This window comes from Theobroma umbraticum, unplaced genomic scaffold (genome assembly GCF_002168275.2).
Source record: "Theobroma umbraticum cultivar Fairchild unplaced genomic scaffold, ASM216827v3 scaffold_44.0, whole genome shotgun sequence".
Lineage (NCBI taxonomy): Eukaryota > Viridiplantae > Streptophyta > Magnoliopsida > Malvales > Malvaceae > Theobroma > Theobroma umbraticum.
Window position 1 is genome coordinate 9,510,413 of NW_018397255.1, and position 18,108 is coordinate 9,528,520.

The 18,108-nt window shown below is 33.6% G+C and overlaps 2 protein-coding genes across 5 annotated transcripts; both read left to right on the top strand.

The window, feature by feature from the left end:
* Positions 1–290: 290 nt before the first annotated feature.
* On the top strand, positions 291–8,704 carry LOC110410099 (Major facilitator superfamily protein). The gene is made up of 12 exons (XM_021419690.2): positions 291–1,039; positions 1,129–1,252; positions 2,005–2,205; positions 2,864–2,963; positions 3,484–3,596; positions 4,610–4,703; positions 4,799–4,955; positions 5,248–5,394; positions 5,502–5,575; positions 7,199–7,287; positions 7,798–7,912; positions 8,167–8,704. The coding sequence occupies exons 1-12, from the start codon at positions 865–867 to the stop codon at positions 8,359–8,361; spliced, it is 1,584 nt and encodes a 527-aa protein (XP_021275365.1). The 5' UTR covers positions 291–864; the 3' UTR covers positions 8,362–8,704.
* On the top strand, positions 8,383–17,722 carry LOC110410100 (Nodulin MtN21 /EamA-like transporter family protein). 4 transcript variants are annotated; one of them, XM_021419694.1, is made up of 11 exons: positions 8,383–8,520; positions 9,407–9,582; positions 10,376–10,529; positions 12,094–12,268; positions 13,033–13,148; positions 13,251–13,310; positions 14,801–14,951; positions 15,175–15,241; positions 16,605–16,676; positions 16,885–16,950; positions 17,492–17,722. In XM_021419694.1, exons 2-11 carry the CDS (start codon positions 9,412–9,414, stop codon positions 17,624–17,626), a joined length of 1,167 nt encoding a protein of 388 aa, XP_021275369.1. In that variant the 5' UTR covers positions 8,383–8,520; positions 9,407–9,411; the 3' UTR covers positions 17,627–17,722. The 4 variants fall into 4 exon arrangements, with proteins under 4 accessions (XP_021275369.1, XP_089638453.1, XP_021275368.1 ...); XM_089782327.1 differs by lacking the exon at positions 8,383–8,520 and adding an exon at positions 8,873–8,961; XM_021419693.1 differs by lacking the exon at positions 8,383–8,520 and adding an exon at positions 9,139–9,278.
* The last annotated feature ends 386 nt before the right edge of the window (positions 17,723–18,108 follow it).

Sequence of the window (18,108 nt, forward strand, 5' to 3'; positions counted from 1 at the left end):
TGAAATTAAACCACCTTATATATATCTTCAATTTAGAAAAATTAAAAAAACAAAAGAAGATTTAAAATTCTCAACCACAAAATCGGAAGAAGAAGGAGGAAATTTGCCGATTAAGAGATGCGAGCTAGGTAGCTGGAGTTGGCCAGGAATTAATAGGATCTGGTATACCAAACCTTTTATCATTGATGTTGGAGGCGGGATGGATCTGTACGTCGTCTGCTTGCTAGAAATACATAGAATTTGTTAGATGTCATGAATGTAGAGTCTTTATGCCCGTTGTGTACCCTTTGCCTTGGGTTGAGAGCTCATTATTATTCCTCATATGCGTATGTTTCCCAGTCTGGCTGTTTTGAAAATTTTGTTGATAAGGTTGGTGCAACATGTACGAACTCATTGACCAAAAGTGGCAACTTTTGGACATTATAGAGCGAGTCACCCATTCAATCTAATTACTTACAATAATCTGTATGCTTGCTAGAATTTGTTGATGTGGTGCCTAAAGGATTCAATAGAAGATAGATAAAATGATTGTAAAAATAAAAATGCTCTTTCTGCCGAAAACCTTCAAGCTAAGGGTATTAGCAAAGCCAAGGCCCCAGGCCCAGGGGTGCTTCGTAGCAGTGGCAGTTCTTTTCCTTATTTTTTCTATCACTGTTGGCAATTCTAATCCAAACTCTTGACCACGTGTATTCCCGCCAATTTTCTCACTCGCTCTATCTCGACCGTTCCATCCTCGTCCTTGCTTGCACACCGAATAGATTCCGCCACGTGGCACTATCCTTACATTTCGATCGAAGAAAGGAAAAAACTATTCTGCCCCTTCTTTCTCTTAGATTTTCCTCTCTCTCTCGCTCTCCGTGATCGATGTGGGTCGCCACCGTACTCCACCAACCGGTTGTCCCGGTTCCCCCGATCTTCGGCTCTCATTTAAACCCCAAATTATTCCATAAACCGAAGACTTGTGGTTTCGGTTTCCGGTTTCCGCCCGTAAAGTTGAAAGTTTCAGCGACGAAGAAGCAGTTACAGACTCAAAAACCTGGTGCTTCTACCTTATTATCTTACTTCAAATTCAATTCATGAGTAAGTTTTTCTTCTATCTTAATTACGATATTAGGGATTAAATTGCAGATGATGAAGATTCGCCGACAGAATGGAAAAGCAATGATCAAAGTGTTGATTTGGGATGGCTTCCTGCTTTTCCTCACGTTTTGACGGCTTCAATGTCCAATTTCCTTTTCGGCTATCACATAGGGTAAGTTTTGCTTTTATTTTAAAATTAAAGGAAAATTCTTGCTATTTATGATATTGCATTGAAACGAAACACTTGAAAAAGTTGGAACTGAGTGAAGCTCTGATTGAACTTATTATGCTGTTATTATCTTCTATCAGTTTACTCCGTTTAGCTGTTGCGAAAGTGGAAATTATGTTACAAGCAGATGTATAAATTTACCAAGTGCTTATCTAACTGCGAATAAGAAAATCAACAATGACATGTTAACTTTAACATATTTAGTTAAATGGATACATTGCAAGTGTATAAACCCTCCTTGCGAAGTTTTTAAACTCTATGCCCGTATATGTGGTATAACAATCCCTATACTATTAGATATTAATTTCGGCTTCTCTGGTGTTGCTTGGCTTAATTGATTCTGAAAAGAATTAGATGACTACGTTTTAATGGCTAATTAACTTGGTTTAAGAGACTTAAAAACCTGCAAGTAAGCAAGGTAATGGTTTACAGCTGATTTTTGACTTTTCAATACCCCAGTAGTATTGTATAATTTGAAAGCCAGTATTCATATTTTTCTTTTCTTTCATTCCATTCAAGTTTCTTAGCAGCCAAATTAATACTGACTTCTAAATACTAAAGAATACGGGGTCATTGGACTTCAGTTGTAACAATGAAGATTCAAGGTTTTCTCACTAGCTTGTCAAAGCCTGAATTGATGGGGAAGGATTGATTTCTGTAAGAATTCTAGTTCATGAAGCTGTTTTGTTTTGCAGCGTAATGAATGGTCCCATCATTTCAATCGCTCAAGAACTTGGTTTTGAAGGAGATCCAATTCTTGAGGGGCTTGTGGTGAGCATATTCATTGCTGGAGCTTTTGTTGGAAGCATAAGTTGCAGTTCACTGGTAGACAAACTTGGTTGTCGCCGTACTTTTCAGATTGACACAATACCATTGATTCTTGGTGCAATTGTGAGGTAATTATAGCATATATGCATTGTGAAATCCAAGTGATCCTTGTTGTCCCTTCTCTATTCCAAGTGAAACTGGCAGGGGCTTGAATTTTTTCAAAATTGATGTAAATGGAGCTATGAAGTATTGATAATAGATTACATTAATTATTTTGCACTCTTTGGTTCCTTTGTGTGCTTCACATCCTATCTCTTGTTTCTGCTTGTATTTATCCAAGTAGGACTTGTAGGTCTCATATTACACCAGCTTTTTTTACTTTATGTGCTTGAAAGGTCTATTTCCAACTTGTAAACCAATTTATATCTTAAAGAAACCCCTTTGGTTGCTTGTGCTTCCCATGAAGTATTTCTGTTAGTAGGATAACTACAGCTGAATTATTGTCTTGTTACACCATAGATCTTTCAGAAAAGAGCCACTAGTGAATGATTTATCTTTTTGTACTTGTTGTTTGTTTTACTTTGCCACCAAAGCAACTTATAATGCTTCTTAGGCGCACTCATGGGAGAAACAGACTGAACTACTTTTGAGGGCACATAAGAAAAAGGTTTAAATAGTTTCTTCCTATTTAGTTGAGTTGTTAGGTGTTTCGCTGTTTTCATATTGAAATGTGTTTTGCATAATTTTCATTTTTAATTAAGGTTGACTCTTTTCAATTTGTGACAGTGCACAAGCACATTCCTTAGATGAAGTACTGTTGGGAAGATTTCTCGTTGGCCTTGGTATTGGTGTGAACACTGTTCTTGTTCCAATTTATATTTCGGAGGTACTTCTTCATGGCAAGTATGCTGACTTCTAGGTTTTACAGTTCTATTGTATGTCATAACATCTGAAATTTTCCTCTTAGTTGAAACGTGGAGTAGGGGAAACCTCTTCTTATTCTTAAAAATGTAAAATAATTGCCATTAATTTTCCTTTTTACTCTACCCTGAGTCTGTCCGGTACCATGTTAGATGGATGTAAACCGAGTAAAAGTGTGTCATCATTAAACAAGAAAAAGAGAATTTTTGCAAATAAATTGTTATTGGCTGGAAAACTTTTCGGAGATTTAATATTCTGTCATCAGCTATATCTCTAGACTGTAAGTCAACCATCTAATTCTGCTCTAATTGCAAATAACTTTATGAAAGAGAACAAGTTATAAATGAGCAGGAGGCTATTTCTACTTTGATTTTTTTTGGTTAAAGCTTGTGGTCGATAAAACTTGCTGCATGTTTTGTGGGATTTGGGGAGAGAATATTCCAGTTTTTTTTAATTGTTATCTGTTTTCTGTTTATTCCTTGTAGGTTGCCCCGACAAAATATAGGGGTTCATTGGGAACTTTGTGCCAAATTGGTACTTGCCTTGGAATTATTCTGTCACTGTTTCTTGGAATACCAGCAGAGGATGATCCACATTGGTGAGAACCTTTTTCCCTCCTTTGGCCTTTGTTCAGAGCCATGGTGGTTTTGATGAGGGAAATATAATTTTCCTTTTTTCTTTCTAACTGAATTTCACATATGGATCATAAAATAAACCTTTCTACAAGGTTAGTTTCTTTGCAACCTTACGATCATAATGCTGAGGTAATTTACACATAAGTTTATAGGTTTAAGAACATAACATAGAACTGAAAGAACCTTGTCAGTTTTGCATATTGCTCAATCAGAAAGAAACCAAATCATATAATGATACTGAAACAAAGCAACCCAAATTGCAAGGTAACTTTGGGCTCTCTGACCCTAAGTTGCAGATCTAAAAACTAACAAGGATTAATGGCTTGGAGACTCTGATGATTGGTGAAAGCATGGATGGAGCAAAGAATTGGCAACACTTATTAATTAACTGGTAGTACTGTAAAGAATTTGTCTGTTAGTATATCTGACACCCTTCAAACAAGTTTCAAGGACTGGGTTCTGCTTCATCCACGCTGTTGATTATACTTACACTTCATTTGAAGAATCAGTGATGAATATGCATCATGTAAACTGGTTGTCTATAATATATGTGAATATTTCTTCATATATTGTCATTCTTACCTTCATTTTATTGGCAATTTTATTTGATGCAGTATCTTGTCTCAGATATTCTGTTTACAAACAACTGTTTGTTTGGTTTCATGGAAACTCCTAGGCAGCAAAAATGTGTGTTTATTAGTTCAATGCCTATCATCTAGGTTTCTTCTATTGTCATTTTCACCTATAGGCAATACCTGTTTGATCATATATTGTTTCAATACATTCTGTGTTCAAACAACTAAACATCTGGTTTCATGGGAACTTATAAGCATCAGAAGTACGTGCTGTATGTTAATGTGCTAATTTAATGCCTGTCATCTAGTTGAATTTTGTAGCCATATGTCAGATTTTTTAATCCAATTTTAGGTTTTCATTCTCCAACCTGCTAAAGAATCTAGCAAACTATGTTTTCTAGGTGGAGGACAATGTTCTATATAGCAAGTATCCCTGGCTTTCTTCTTTCCCTTGGTATGCAATTTGCTGTGGAAAGCCCCCGTTGGCTATGCAGAGTATGACCCTTGTTTCATTTGTTGATTCCATACTCCACATCTGTTACTTCTTGGCACTTTTTTTTTTGAAACATAGAATTTTGGCATTTCTGTAGGTAGGGAAAATAAATGATGCAGCTGCAATTATCCATAACCTTTGGGGATACTCAGAAGTTGACAAAGCAATTGAGGAATTCCAGTCGGTCATCAAGAATGATGGCAGTGATGCAGACAGCAGATGGTTGGAACTTTTAGAAGAGCCACATTCTCGAGGTTGTATCAAGGTGGTTTCTTTTTTGGATGTCATGTAACAGTTCTGATGTTTTTTTTTCCTTCAATGTGGTATTTTATCAAACAGTTGTTATTTACAACTTTTCCTTTTACATATTTTCTGCCGAAAGAACATAGAATGCTTGTTGGATAATCTCACCCAATAAAATGTGAAAAATTTTGAGGTATTCTTAAGGTGTTCCACATTGCAGTCTTAAGATTGTTGTTACGTTTGGTATTGGTTTCAAACTGTAGTTTGGCACTTTAGTTTTCATACACCTTTGTTTGGTTGCAGTTGCATTCATTGGAGGAGTCCTTTTTGTTCTTCAACAGTTTGCTGGAATAAATGGAGTTCTGTATTTTTCATCATTGACCTTTCAAGATGTTGGAATTGCTAGTGGTGCTTTGGCAAGTTTATTTGTTGGACTTACAAATTTTGTAGGTTTGAGATCTAACTTATGTATTTTATTCTTGCTTTTTAATCTCTTTGTTCTATCCTTCTTTTATTAAAACAGCCTCTCACTCTTGTGAAGTGGTTGATGTCTCCAGGTGCACTCTGCGCATCTTTCTTTATGGATACGCAAGGAAGGAAAAAGCTTCTTATAGGAAGTTACCTGGGAATGGTGAGTGAGTAAAATCCTTATTTTGAAACTAAGTTATGATTGTAAATGGTATCAATACCTGCTGCAACACTTCTTTTAAGGGAAATTGAGATAAGCATATTGTCTGAACATATAATTGCTTGTGTAGGGAATGTGCACTTTGTGTCAACAACGGACCTAAAATTTTGTTTATACCTATATTCTGATTTGATTTTACACAAATCAGAATTATAACCTGAACCCTGCAAACCCTGCCCTCAAAAAAAAAAAAAAAAGAAGGTAAAGTTAAATTTACATGATTCTCACTCATTAATAGATGAATGATCAATAACAATTTTTAACCTTTTTTTATTGGTTTTTGACTCAGCTACATGTAAAATTTAATTCTTCTTAAATAATTGAAGTTAACCTATTTTTCTTAGGTAAACAACAATTTGAAAAAGAACTACTTGCTTCTCCAATTGTAAAGTCAAAAGATTTCAAAAATATTCTTAATCAAGTAACCCTCAATTACATTTCAAAATTTCATTGGAGTTTATTCTAGTCTACTTGTAACCAGTAGTTTCCTTATTTAATAATAAAAAAAGGTACTTTCCTCAAAATTTTAAATCTTGTATAACTTGCTACTCCAATATTAAGATTCTTAACTCGAACTTGTGTAGAATTAACATGAAACTTAAACTTTTAACATGCTAGAACACCACAAATATGAAATCTTCGTACTCAACTTTGAAAATTTTTTATGTTATGGTTTTTCTTTAATATGTGTTTATTGTAGTAGATTAGTTGATATACTGCATATGGATTCATTATTTAGCATAAAAAAAAAATTAACCCTTAATATTATATAAGACTTTTGCCCCCACAAACTCAAAATCTTGGTTCTATAGTTGCTTAGTAGGGAGGCTAAATAGTGGATTTGCTCATTTTTTGGGCAAGAAGTTGCCAACATAGTTAAACAAATAACAAAACATATATATATATATATATATATAGAGAGAGAGAGAGAGAGAGAGATATATATATATATATATAGAGAGAGAGAGAGAGAGGAGGAGGGATTCACTACATCGGTATAAAACTAATTTAGTTTTACATCATTTCATGTCTTTTTCATACGATTTATATTTGGTTAATGCAACTGTTGGATTTCATGCTCTATTCATGTAGATCATGCATGCCGAATTTCAAATTAATTAAAAAATGTCTAATTATTTGTTTGATTGAATAAAATTTTGACTGTGATATGTATTATAAAAGCAAGTAGATAAGGATATTGGATTCACTTGAAATTTTACATGTGTGATTAGTATTAGTAGGTTGTTAAATCCAATGGTTGGTTTGTTAAAATATGTACCATATATGAAGTTATAGAAGGGTGTAAAACTAATTAGTTTCAGATCGGTATATATATGCGTTTATATCAAATTATAGTCTTTTCACCATGTATGCAGACATTCAGACTAAAAATTTGATAAACTTGGCCTAAAGAAGGGAGATTGACTCTGTGTATGTGTGTGTGTGTGTTTGTGTGCATGCATGCATTTGAGTACCTCAACCTGCACGTATGCAATTCAGTTCACTACACATTCTTTTGATTGACACATTGCTAATTACACTAAGCAATCAACTCTCTTTTTGCAGGCAGTTTCAATGTTTGTTATTGTTTTCGCAATCAATTTTCCATTAGATGAAGATTTCAGTCACAACTTATCTATCCTTGGAACTCTTATGTAAGAATCCTCATTATGCTCAATTTAAAACTGAAATATATTGACCTGTATAGTTTGAACACCTGTTGATTGCCCTTCTTTATGCTAAGCCTTGATGTCTTGCTTGTTAAGTGGGACCATTAATAATCTGTGTAATTATTGATACTTGCATCACTTGTTTCTGATTTAGTAATGGGTTAGGGAGGCAAATTACGTCTACAAAGCTTGACGACCCTCTAATAGTACAAGTGACTCTGGGCTAGCTCAGCTAGGCTGTTGAAAGCTAAAGAAGCATTCTTTTGTTTTTTCTTTTTTTTTGGCTTGATCTGCAAATTTGGGGCTTAAAAGCTTCAAAAGCTTACTACTTGATCTTTGAGTACTTTCCCAATGGTTAAAATGTTAATTCTTTGAATATACTTTTACTATTTAAATGTCGCAGAGAGCATGGTGAAGGGATCTCATTCTAATGGCTTTTGAAAATCCAAAATAACAGCCCATTTATGTCCTTTCCTTCAAAATACTTTCTTGTAGGTACATATTCACCTTTGCAATTGGAGCAGGCCCGGTAACTGGTCTCATTATTCCAGAACTTAGCAGCAACAGGACACGTGGAAAGATAATGGGGTTTAGTTTCTCTGTTCATTGGGTATGTGATTTGTATTTATGTTCAGTGTCTTTAGATTGGCCATACTTTCAAGTAATTTTGCAACTTGTGTTAATTATTAGTATTACCTACAGTCGAACTAGGAAGTCAGTGGAGGTATATTGCTTGTAACCACTACTGGCTTCCAATTATTTGATGTTAGTTCATTGCTCTAGTATATTACTTTTGTTTCTTGATGCTCCAGTTCAGGGCAATGGAAACATCTCTTACCACGCTGCACTTTCTTGTTGATATAGGTTTGTAATTTCTTGGTGGGGCTGTTCTTCCTTGACTTAGTGGAGATATTTGGAGTTGCTTCAGTTTATGCTGGTTTTGGCAGTGTGTCCTTGCTGTCAGCAGTTTTTGCTTATTACTTTATAGTTGAAACAAAAGGACGATCTCTTGAAGAAATTGAGCTGTCACTGAACTCTAACTTCCCACCTAAAAGGTAAGTGACTAATTCTGATTCAATCTCTAGGAAAACGATGCACGGTGAAGTGCAGCGTTGAGCTTGATTGTGTATCGCTTTGATGGGGCAATCACGCTAGCTCTTCAATTGAGGGAAACGACCAACGTCGCAGAATTGCAGTCTTATAGTTAACATTGCCCAGGTAGGGGGATGACATGCAGATGACATTTATCCAATATATCCCATTTCATTAATTTTTGTGCTTTGCTATATCTCTCTCTATTATGTGTATTGCTTTGATTAATTTTCAGTAAAATGTTTTTGAATTAAATGCTGTAATATTATTTTTTTAATATTTTAATTGATAAACTTTTATATATATTAAATGCTCTAATGTTTTCTTTTAATTATAGTTTTAACAATCATATTTATTGTAATCATATTCTCAACAATCACATTCAAATTATATATCCAAATTAGATTATTCATGTTTCATTCTTGATTTTAGATTTGTATTTAAATCCTTCAGGCATGCAAAAACAAAATTTTTACCAGTTTGTAGGATGAGAACAAGGTTTGACGGGATCTGGTAACGGAGATTAATCAACAATCCCATAAGCAAATACACATTATTGATTTAAAGGTAAATGCTCAGATGATTCACATTTTGGCGCGACCTCCTCAAGAAATGAGGAATTTTTTCTGTTTGCAATCCGAATCATAGTTGGCATTTGTAAGTACATATTCTGAGGCCACCAAACCCAACCGTTCAGTCCCTCAATCTCCTTGATTATCAAATCGAACGGCTGCTATCAACAGCATCGAGTGTCAGTTAGGGGTCCCATGCTCATTGCAGTTCCTGCCAAGTGTACACACCAACTTGACCGTTGACACGTTATTTTTACCAACGAACTGCCAAAATCATTAGCCATTTTTTCCTCATTTTCCCTTTATGCAAAAGTAACGCACCTTCATTGTCGCCGGAACTGAACTTTATACATTCTCTTTCAATTAGTTATATTCCACAGTAAGGAACCTTTAGGATTTCTTTTTTTTTTTTTTTGTATGTGCGATGATGGCGGCTTCAGCGAATATGAACGGTGGGAATCATACGGTGGAACTGATCGTGCGTGGCGCCTCAGAATCAGCGGCTGATGGTGGCTCAGCTACATCGGCGTCGGAGGAGATAACTCCTCTCTTGACTCAGAGCGAGCGGCCGAAGATCAACATCTTCTCGGTCTATCGTTCCCGAAGAAAACCTAGAGTAAGTAAAGCAAAGCTTTAATTCTATTTTTACATTTTTTTCTATTGTAAAATTATTAATTGCTCAATCTTTAGTTTGTACTTTAATTTACTTTTTCTTGTTTATTAGAAGCCGATTGGATTTGAAATTTGATTGTTTGGCTTGATTATCGAATTATTTTGCTTTTCATTTTTACATATATATTGAAGATCACATGACTTTGTTTGGCCACATTTGGTTGTCGAATATTAGTAGAGTAAATAGAGTAGCCAAATCAATACCAAAAAGAATCCAAAAAAGTGAAAAGCAAATAGTAAAAGCTGCAATCAAACACAGGATTAACTTTTTTCTCTTCACTATTTAATTTTTGTAGAAAGAAATGGAGAATGGTGCATGCAATTAAGCGGCTTTTCTTAACTCAGATTTTATTGGCAAAATATGAACAATTTGATATAGATTTGAAGCAATGGAAAATTAAATGTAGAAGTAGAAATCATGGTGCCATTAAACAACAACGCTCCTCAAATTAGATTCCGTTTGGTTAGTACTTTTGCTATTTGCTTTTCACTACTCATTTTTTATTTTTTTTCTTTTAGCTTTCTCTTGATTTTTTGCAAAAAGAACAAAAAGCAAATAGTAAAAGCATCAACCTAACAGAGTCTTTAAGTTTGTCTAGTTGATTGAAATTCACGGTTAACCATGTTGCTTATGCTAAACCAACACTAATATTTGCTTACCAAGAATGTAAAAGGTAATGTTGAAGTCTTTCAGTTTATGAACTTAATTTAGCTAACGTGGTTTGAGGTGTTTGCAGGAGCAAGTGATAAAAGTATCAGAAACTGAGATATCTCCAGTTTCACAGTTTGTTTTGTGGGTATGGAATGGTTCCAGTTACTCTGGTCTAATATGCATGACCTTATCATCTGTAACCTACTTTATCATGGAAGTTCTTTCAGATAATTTCACTGGTTAGTAAGTTTCTGCTCCTCTATGGTGGAAGCCAAGTTACAGGGAATATCATATATGTTGCTTCATATGTAAATTAGTCCCTTTTCTGTTTGCTTGGTTCATTGGAAGGAATAGAATGGGAATAGAATAGGGGAAGAATAACTATTATGTAGATTGGTTCATGGGAATGGAATAGGATAGAAATCGCTATTATTACTTATTCCATTGTTTGGTTGGCAGGAATAATTTTAAGAATAGTTAAAGAATAATGGGTAAATGATAAAAATACCCCTTATTAAAATTTAAAGATTTTTTAATTAAAAAATGAAAATACTATGATGAGAAAAAAATGCTCATTATTAAAATTAAAGAATTTATTTTGTTAAAAGATAAAAATATTCTAAGTAATAAAATCAAAATAACTTTTACTATAATTAATAATATTTTCATCAAAATACAAATATATTTTTATTATAATTTAATAATATTTTGTATTAGAAGATAATTAAACCTTTTATTGTAATTAAATAATATTTAATATTAAAAGACAAAATATATTTTTCATTAAATTTAAATAATACTAAATAATATTCTTTATTACATTTATTATATTCAAATAATAATATTAAATAATAGTCATTATAATATTTATTATAGTTAAATAATATTAATATATTAAATAATATTTAAATATTTTTATTTCTTTTTTTTTATATGAAGTAAAAAATTTTGTGTCTTCTGTGCTTTAGAGAGAGGAGTGAGGAAGAAGATAAAAAAATAGGTTTAGTATTTTTTTATAAGGTAAGTTTTTAAATTGTAAAAGGGTATATTTGTCTAATCAGTTTTTTTTTCTTGTTCCCAACAATTTGGAATATAGCCATTACCAAAGGGGGCCTTGGTAATGGCTATTCAGGCTTCTCTTGGAATGGTTATTCCGAAGAATAGCTATTCCATTGAACCAAATGAAGCTGTATCTCAAGAATGAGAATAGAGGAGGAATGGCTATTCCATTCCCTCCAACCAAGCATGCCCTTATAAATTATCTTTGCTTCTCCCCATGAAAGTTCTGATGAAATGACACTTTAAACATAATCCTAGTTAGTCTCAATAGTCTGGGATATAATAAGCCAGCTAGTCATAAGTTCTAAATAGCATAAATTAAGTCTTAAATTTTAATTACCTAAAAGAAGCTTCTAAATCTAAATCGAATTAAGATATAGGTAAGTCGTAAACATCAATAAGTCTTTTGTTATTTTTGCATAGATATATGCAATATTGATGTTATTATTGGTGCTGCACTCTTGTATTTTTAAGTTTTTTATGAATCTAAATCAAATGAAGATATAGATAAGTCGTAAACATCAGTAAGTCTTTTTGTTATTGATGCATAGATATGTGCAATATTGATGTTATTATTGGTGCTGCACCTCTTTTATTTTTAAGTTTTTTATGCCTTCCCTTTCTTTAGTAGTTTCTGACATCTATTTTTTGATGATTTTAAATTATTGGTGACACAAGATGGTTTTACATAAAGTTTTCATTGATTTAATTATCCTTTTTTTTTTTATGGTTTTATGACGGCAGCTCAGTCAATTCCCTTATTTGAGACTGCATTTGCAAGATGCACTGTTACCGTGATACTATCATATATATGGTTGAGAAGAAGTGGGCAGCCAATTTTTGGAGCAACACAGCCCAGGAATCTTTTAGTTTTAAGAGCCCTAGTGGGATATCTCTCATTATTAAGTTTTATCTATTGGTAAGTTTCACTTAACAGTTTGAGGAAAAAAAAAAAGTTTCACTTAACATGCTTGCTTTTCAGGCTTTTTTAGGGTTTGCTTGCGTTGGTGACCCCTTTCCTCCTCTTTTTCTGAATCAGAGAAAAAATAACAAAGGAAGAAAAGAAATATTTGCATCATTTTGGACTACTCCCACTTTATCTGTTTGGAATTTTCATACAGCATTTTCATCTTGCTAAAGTTATAAAGCTTCTTTTGCTAGATTATACGGACAATAAAGTTGCTCAAGTGATGGTAGGCATTGTAGAACATTTTTTTTTTTTTGGGAGGGGGTGGTGGGTGTGGTTGGTGGTGGTGACTGTGACTGCATGCATGTCTGCCTTCTCATATCAAGTTGTTGAGAGTTCTACATTCTTTGCAATGTCCAATGAAGGCTCTATCACTCTTATGGCTGCAGTTCCCGTAGTTTCTATATAAACTAATCGAACTATTGACCTAGATGAAATTGGTAAATTAGATCATCAGGTTGGCATAGGACATAAATTGTTACCAAGGTAAACATAAATTAATCTTTTTTCCAGGATAATGCACTGTTGATAGTGGCTTAAACAATATGAATACTTTCGCCTTTCAACTCGCAACCTTTTTCTTGTCCTAGTCAAATTTCAGTATAATGCTCCACCATTGTTGGAGTGCTCTTTGCTATGGCTTGTAAGCTTTATCCTCATGACCATAACTTAGATAATCCTGAAGTAATAATTGTTTGGCTCAATTTTGTTTTCAGCATTCAACGAATGCCTTTTTCTCAGGCTATTGTGTTAAGCTTTACAACTCCAATAGTGGCTTCAATCATGGCTAGAATTATTTTGCAAGAGACGCTGAAAATTGCAGAAATTGGAGGTCTGCTAATGTTTTTGTACTTTCTGTCTTGACTTATGGTATAAATTTGAGCTGCCTTACCATAGGAGTGTGATTGCTTTATCTATTATTTTCCCTTTCCAGGTCTTGCTTGCAGTTTCTTTGGCATGCTTTTCATTTTTCAGCAGATGCTTACTACACAAGGTACAGAAGTGAGTTAACAGAACCTTCTCTAATGTGCTCAGAAAGAATGCCTTGGATATGTTAAAGGTTTAATGCTAATGCATGATTTTTATGGTTCCCATGCTTATGCTTTCCTGCAATCCCTTCAGTAACGTCACTTCTCTTCTATTTTGTCTCTTTCTGCATGCTTGCTGCTTTATATCTGTGTGTCAGTCTCTAGTTGTTAAAAATAATAAAATTGAGAATTTTATCCTTTTGATCATAAAATTCTTTCTCTTATACAAACTGAATGTCCATTTCGTTTCAAGTCCCACATTGAAAATGTGTTTTTTATTTAGTTCTTTTTTAAGTTATTAATTTTCATTTTATAAACAAGTTTTTAATTCTTTTATACAGTCTTTAGTTAATTTAAGTTCGGTTTTAAATTTCAAGATTAAGAGTTTAGAGTCCTCGTTCTGGTCTGATATGAAAGGTAGTCTATGCATCTATCGATTATTATAGTTTGAAAACTATTGGAGAGCTGTTAAGGAGTTGAGTTTTGTGGATCATTTAGTTCTTTCTGGTCTTTCCTTTTTTTTGGATATAAAAAAAAGACAAAAAATTACTATTTATAGATTTATTTTCCCTTTTATTATTTTAGATTTTTGTTCTCAATTTAAGTTCGTAGCTAGTAGTGATTCTTCTCTTTTTTAACACCAAAAATTCCAAACCTTGAAACCCAAAATTCACAACTTCACTGTTCTCAAGTTACTGTTCAGTTCTTAGAAGTTTCAGCCCTTTCTTGCCTTATTCAGAGCCTTAAATTCTAGACTTTTCAGTGCCAGCCAATTCCATTAACTAACCAAACCATCAGAGCCCTCAAAACTGTCTTCTTACTGCTGCCTGAAAATTCCATCTTATCTGCCTTCCCTCCAAACTTCAACTTTTTGTTATCATAATTACTTTGTAAATGCATTCTGCTTTCTAAACCCTAATGCCATTTGTTATAAAGAACCATCATAAACCACAACAAAGCAGTTTGAGGCAATTATTTAAATCCATCCTAAAACATAAATTAATTTTTCCATAGAGGTAACTCAACATTTTCTGATTTTGTTTATGTATTTATTTGCTTTTTCTTTCATAAAAATATTGTGATTGCAGAGTTTTTGTTTTCTTTTTTCGTTTGAAAGTTATTGCAGAGTTGTTATTGAGGAGTACAATGCTTTTCTTTGTTTGTTTTTCTATAGAGGTTTAATATAAATACGCACATTTCCTTCTGGTGGCTGGCGTGGTGGACATGTGTTTTCTACTTCTCTTTTAATGAATTCTGGCAAAGCTATACCTGTTCAATTGCTTTATGGTAAACTCATGAATGCTTGCATGAGGAATGGGAATGAACAAAATCATGTCCTTCAGTTTTACTTGCTTTTCTTGACTTGTGGAATTATTTATATTTTTTCCTGTAACTGTGCATTACTGGTAGCAAACCTATTACTGCGGGTCTTTTCACCCTTCCTGGGATGTGGCAGGAGGGCTACTCAAAGCTGAGGACGCAAGCAATATCAATTTGAGAGGAAGTCAACATATGTATGCAGTCTTGATTGGTTTATTTTCGTCTATATCTGGTGGAATCTGCTACTGTCTTATAAAGGCTGCTGCTAAGGCATCAGATCAACCCGTGTAAGGTTTTTTTTTCCTTTTAGAACTAGAATGGAAGCCTTTGAAATTTTCACCTTCTGCAATTCTTGCTATATTTGTATGTTGCTTTATGCTTGCTGTCAAACTTGCTCCTGACTATTGCCATAATCTTTATTCCAATATTTATGTTCACATCTTTATGATGATATCTACCCTCATTTTATCTGTCATGCTATTGATGCTTGAAGCAAATACTCCTTTCTAGGGTGACAGTTCTTTCATTTGGCATACTGGCCAGCCCTGCTGCAGGAATATGCACATTTGCCTTTGAGGTGAGTGCATAAAATGATCAATTTGTAAATGTTTAGAGAGACATTTTGTACATGTAAGTAATTAAAGTTTTGACCAGAGCTGATCTAATGTCATAAAGCACCATTTTCTTATGCATAACTGTTCCACTTATTATTTCCACTTCAATTGATTAAGATATAAGCTAAAAATTTTGGCTGCTGCCTGGTTTTGACTGCCAAATATTGAAGCTGCAGCAATGCATAAATGGACATTTATATTTGCCCTAATCTGCTTCCATGGGGACAGACATGCTCCAATTTGCAGATTGGGACTTCTAGTGCTTATCTGCTGCAAACTTTTGGACTTCACTTTATAACTCTTTGGATTGCATCTTTTAAGCCATGGAGTATGGCCTAACCATTACGTTTTTAAAAATGTTGTATATAAAGAAATAGATAACTTACGAACTAGGACCTGGCACCCTACTTTCTAGTTGACAATTCTAATGACCAAACCAAATATGTCGTTTGCTGATGTCGTTTGGGGTGACGCATTGTGCTGTCAAGTTATGTTTGACCAACTAATCAATTCTGCTAGGCCTTATTATCTCATATGTTTTATGAGAAGGTAATTCGTGTTGATGAATTATGTTGTTCGTTTTACATATTAGTTCACTTAAGGATGATGTATTAGCTAATTAGTTCTTCTTGGTTTTAGTTAATTATCAAATTTGTAAAAGTATTATAATTACATGATTTGTTAAAACCTAAAATTCACCTCTTCGTTATATATGACGATCTTAAGAATGAAAACTTTGGAAGGATTATCCATCAAATTATGAATTGTTTTTGGTAGCTATGTACTAACATATGTATAAGATGGTGTACTTGATGAGGATGCTAAAATGGATGTGAGTATAGAGTGAAGGATAAGTTTAGAAATGAATATATTCTGGGAAAGGTAGGAATGGTAACAATTTAAGACAAAATGAGGGAAATAGGTTGAGGTGGTAAAGGTTTGACCATGTGAGGCTACAGCCTACAAGTCTTCAAATAAGAAGATATGACTTTCTTAGAATTCCCACATCAAAATAAAGGGAAGACCAAAGAAGACATGGGTGAAAAGTATTGAAAAGAGGCTGTGCATCTACTAAGCTTATTGAGGATATGGCCATAAACATAGCACAATGGCATAATGTGATCCATGTGGTTTTGTTGTTGTTATGCACTTTGCAAATCAACCACCTTGTATAACTCTCAAAAAGTTTTACAATCATTTAGTGCAATTCTGGTTTTAACTTAAAGCATAGAAATCATTATTTTGAATATGGTTTATATTTGTTGCACTTCTTGGTATTCAAGGGTATAGAGCATTTCTTGACAGAACTCTGCATGAACATTGCAGGAGTTTGTGGTGCCAGGTTTCTATTCGTTATCTCTGATGATTGCCCTTGGTACTCTGTCCTTCTTAGCTGAGGTTTGACTCTCAACTATAGTATGCTTTTCCACTTTAACAATCAATAATAACTATTGCACCGACAATATTGTAAAAAGTAAAACTGAACTTTTATCTGACCTATTTTGCTATCACAATAATGATAATAACTAGTGTACTGAGGCATAGTTCTTTATAATTTTATGGCAATGCTTTAGTTCTATATATGTCTGAGCACGTTCTGCCACAGGTGCTTTTAGCACGTGGACTTCAGCTTGAGAAAATCAGCAAAGTTGCAAATGTCCAGTTTATTGAGGTATCTCTCTCTCTCAGTTGCACTTTTGGGTATTTCTTTTGATGAGGTTGTTGGATCTTGAGTTTGAGTAAGTTCAAGCTGGAGGAAACTCCTTACAGTAAAAATTGAAGCTGAAGGCACTAATGCTAACAATGCTTTTGGAGTCGTTGGTAGGAGAATATAAGAGACATGATAGAATATAAGGAGAGGAGCGTGAAATCTAATTCCTCTAATTGTCTGGATTGGAGGAATGTAGTAAGGAAAAAAATAAAAGATAATTTCCATCAGGATGAGGATACTTAAATTATTATAAAGAATGTTCTGGAGAAAGGAAAAGGCTTGTGTTTTGACTTTGTGAATTGTGAACGCAAAGCATGGGACCAGTAGTAAAGGAGAAATAAATTTCACTTGTCTGAAGAAGAAATTCAAATGGTTTGATCTTGGTACAATTTTAGTTAGTCATTGTCCAGTCTCAGTTGCTGTTAACTTGTTAAACATTGTCTAGTAATTGCTTTGGGTATCCACTAATCATATTGAGTTGGGTTTTTGATTTGTGTTTCAGGCTGCCTTGTCACAGTTATGGGGCATAAGCACATCAAGAGTCGCTCCTTCTTTTGGTCGACTTGTTGGGTGTCTACTTATATTAATCTCGGTGTCTTGTACTCTGTTTCTTGGACCCCAAAAAGAGACTGAATGAGAAATACTACATTCTTTTTCTTTAGCACCCCGTATTTTGTGTTCAACATGTTTTTCCATAAAATTTTTTAATTGTATTTAGTAGCTTTTGCTTTCATCTTATCGCATGATGGCACATTCATTTAAAGCAACCTAAAGCACATCGTATTCAAAAAAATTATCTTTTTTATTTAACTGTATATTGGTTATTATTGGTTGAGAGAACTTTTTTTTTATTCAAAAAGTTAATTTAATGAGACATTAAAAAATTTTTATTCGATCAATTCAACCACGTTAGTATATAAGACATTAAAAAATTAATTTTAAATATTATCTCAGGTTTAGTGATATCTAAAAAATATATTTGAGTTTATATATTTATTATTTTATTTTAAAACAAATAAAAAACTATAACCATGAAAAATCTAAATTTTGTTTTTTTCCTTTTGTGGGAAAGGCAAAATCTTATACTTGTCGGTAAATTACATAATCTATACTGCAAGA

Bases quoted from the DNA above. Each gene is read 5' to 3' on its own strand.
- LOC110410100 (XM_021419691.1), top strand. From the start codon at position 9,391: ATGATGGCGGCTTCAGCGAATATGAACGGTGGGAATCATACGGTGGAA. The intron at 13,149-13,250 runs GTCTGCTAATGT...TTCCCTTTCCAG, and splicing joins GAAAATTGCAGAAATTGGAG to GTCTTGCTTGCAGTTTCTTT. The intron at 16,677-16,884 runs GTTTGACTCTCA...GTTCTGCCACAG, and splicing joins CTCTGTCCTTCTTAGCTGAG to GTGCTTTTAGCACGTGGACT.
- LOC110410099 (XM_021419690.2), top strand. From the start codon at position 865: ATGTGGGTCGCCACCGTACTCCACCAACCGGTTGTCCCGGTTCCCCCG. The intron at 2,206-2,863 runs GTAATTATAGCA...AATTTGTGACAG, and splicing joins ATTCTTGGTGCAATTGTGAG to TGCACAAGCACATTCCTTAG. The intron at 7,288-7,797 runs GTAAGAATCCTC...ACTTTCTTGTAG, and splicing joins TCTATCCTTGGAACTCTTAT to GTACATATTCACCTTTGCAA.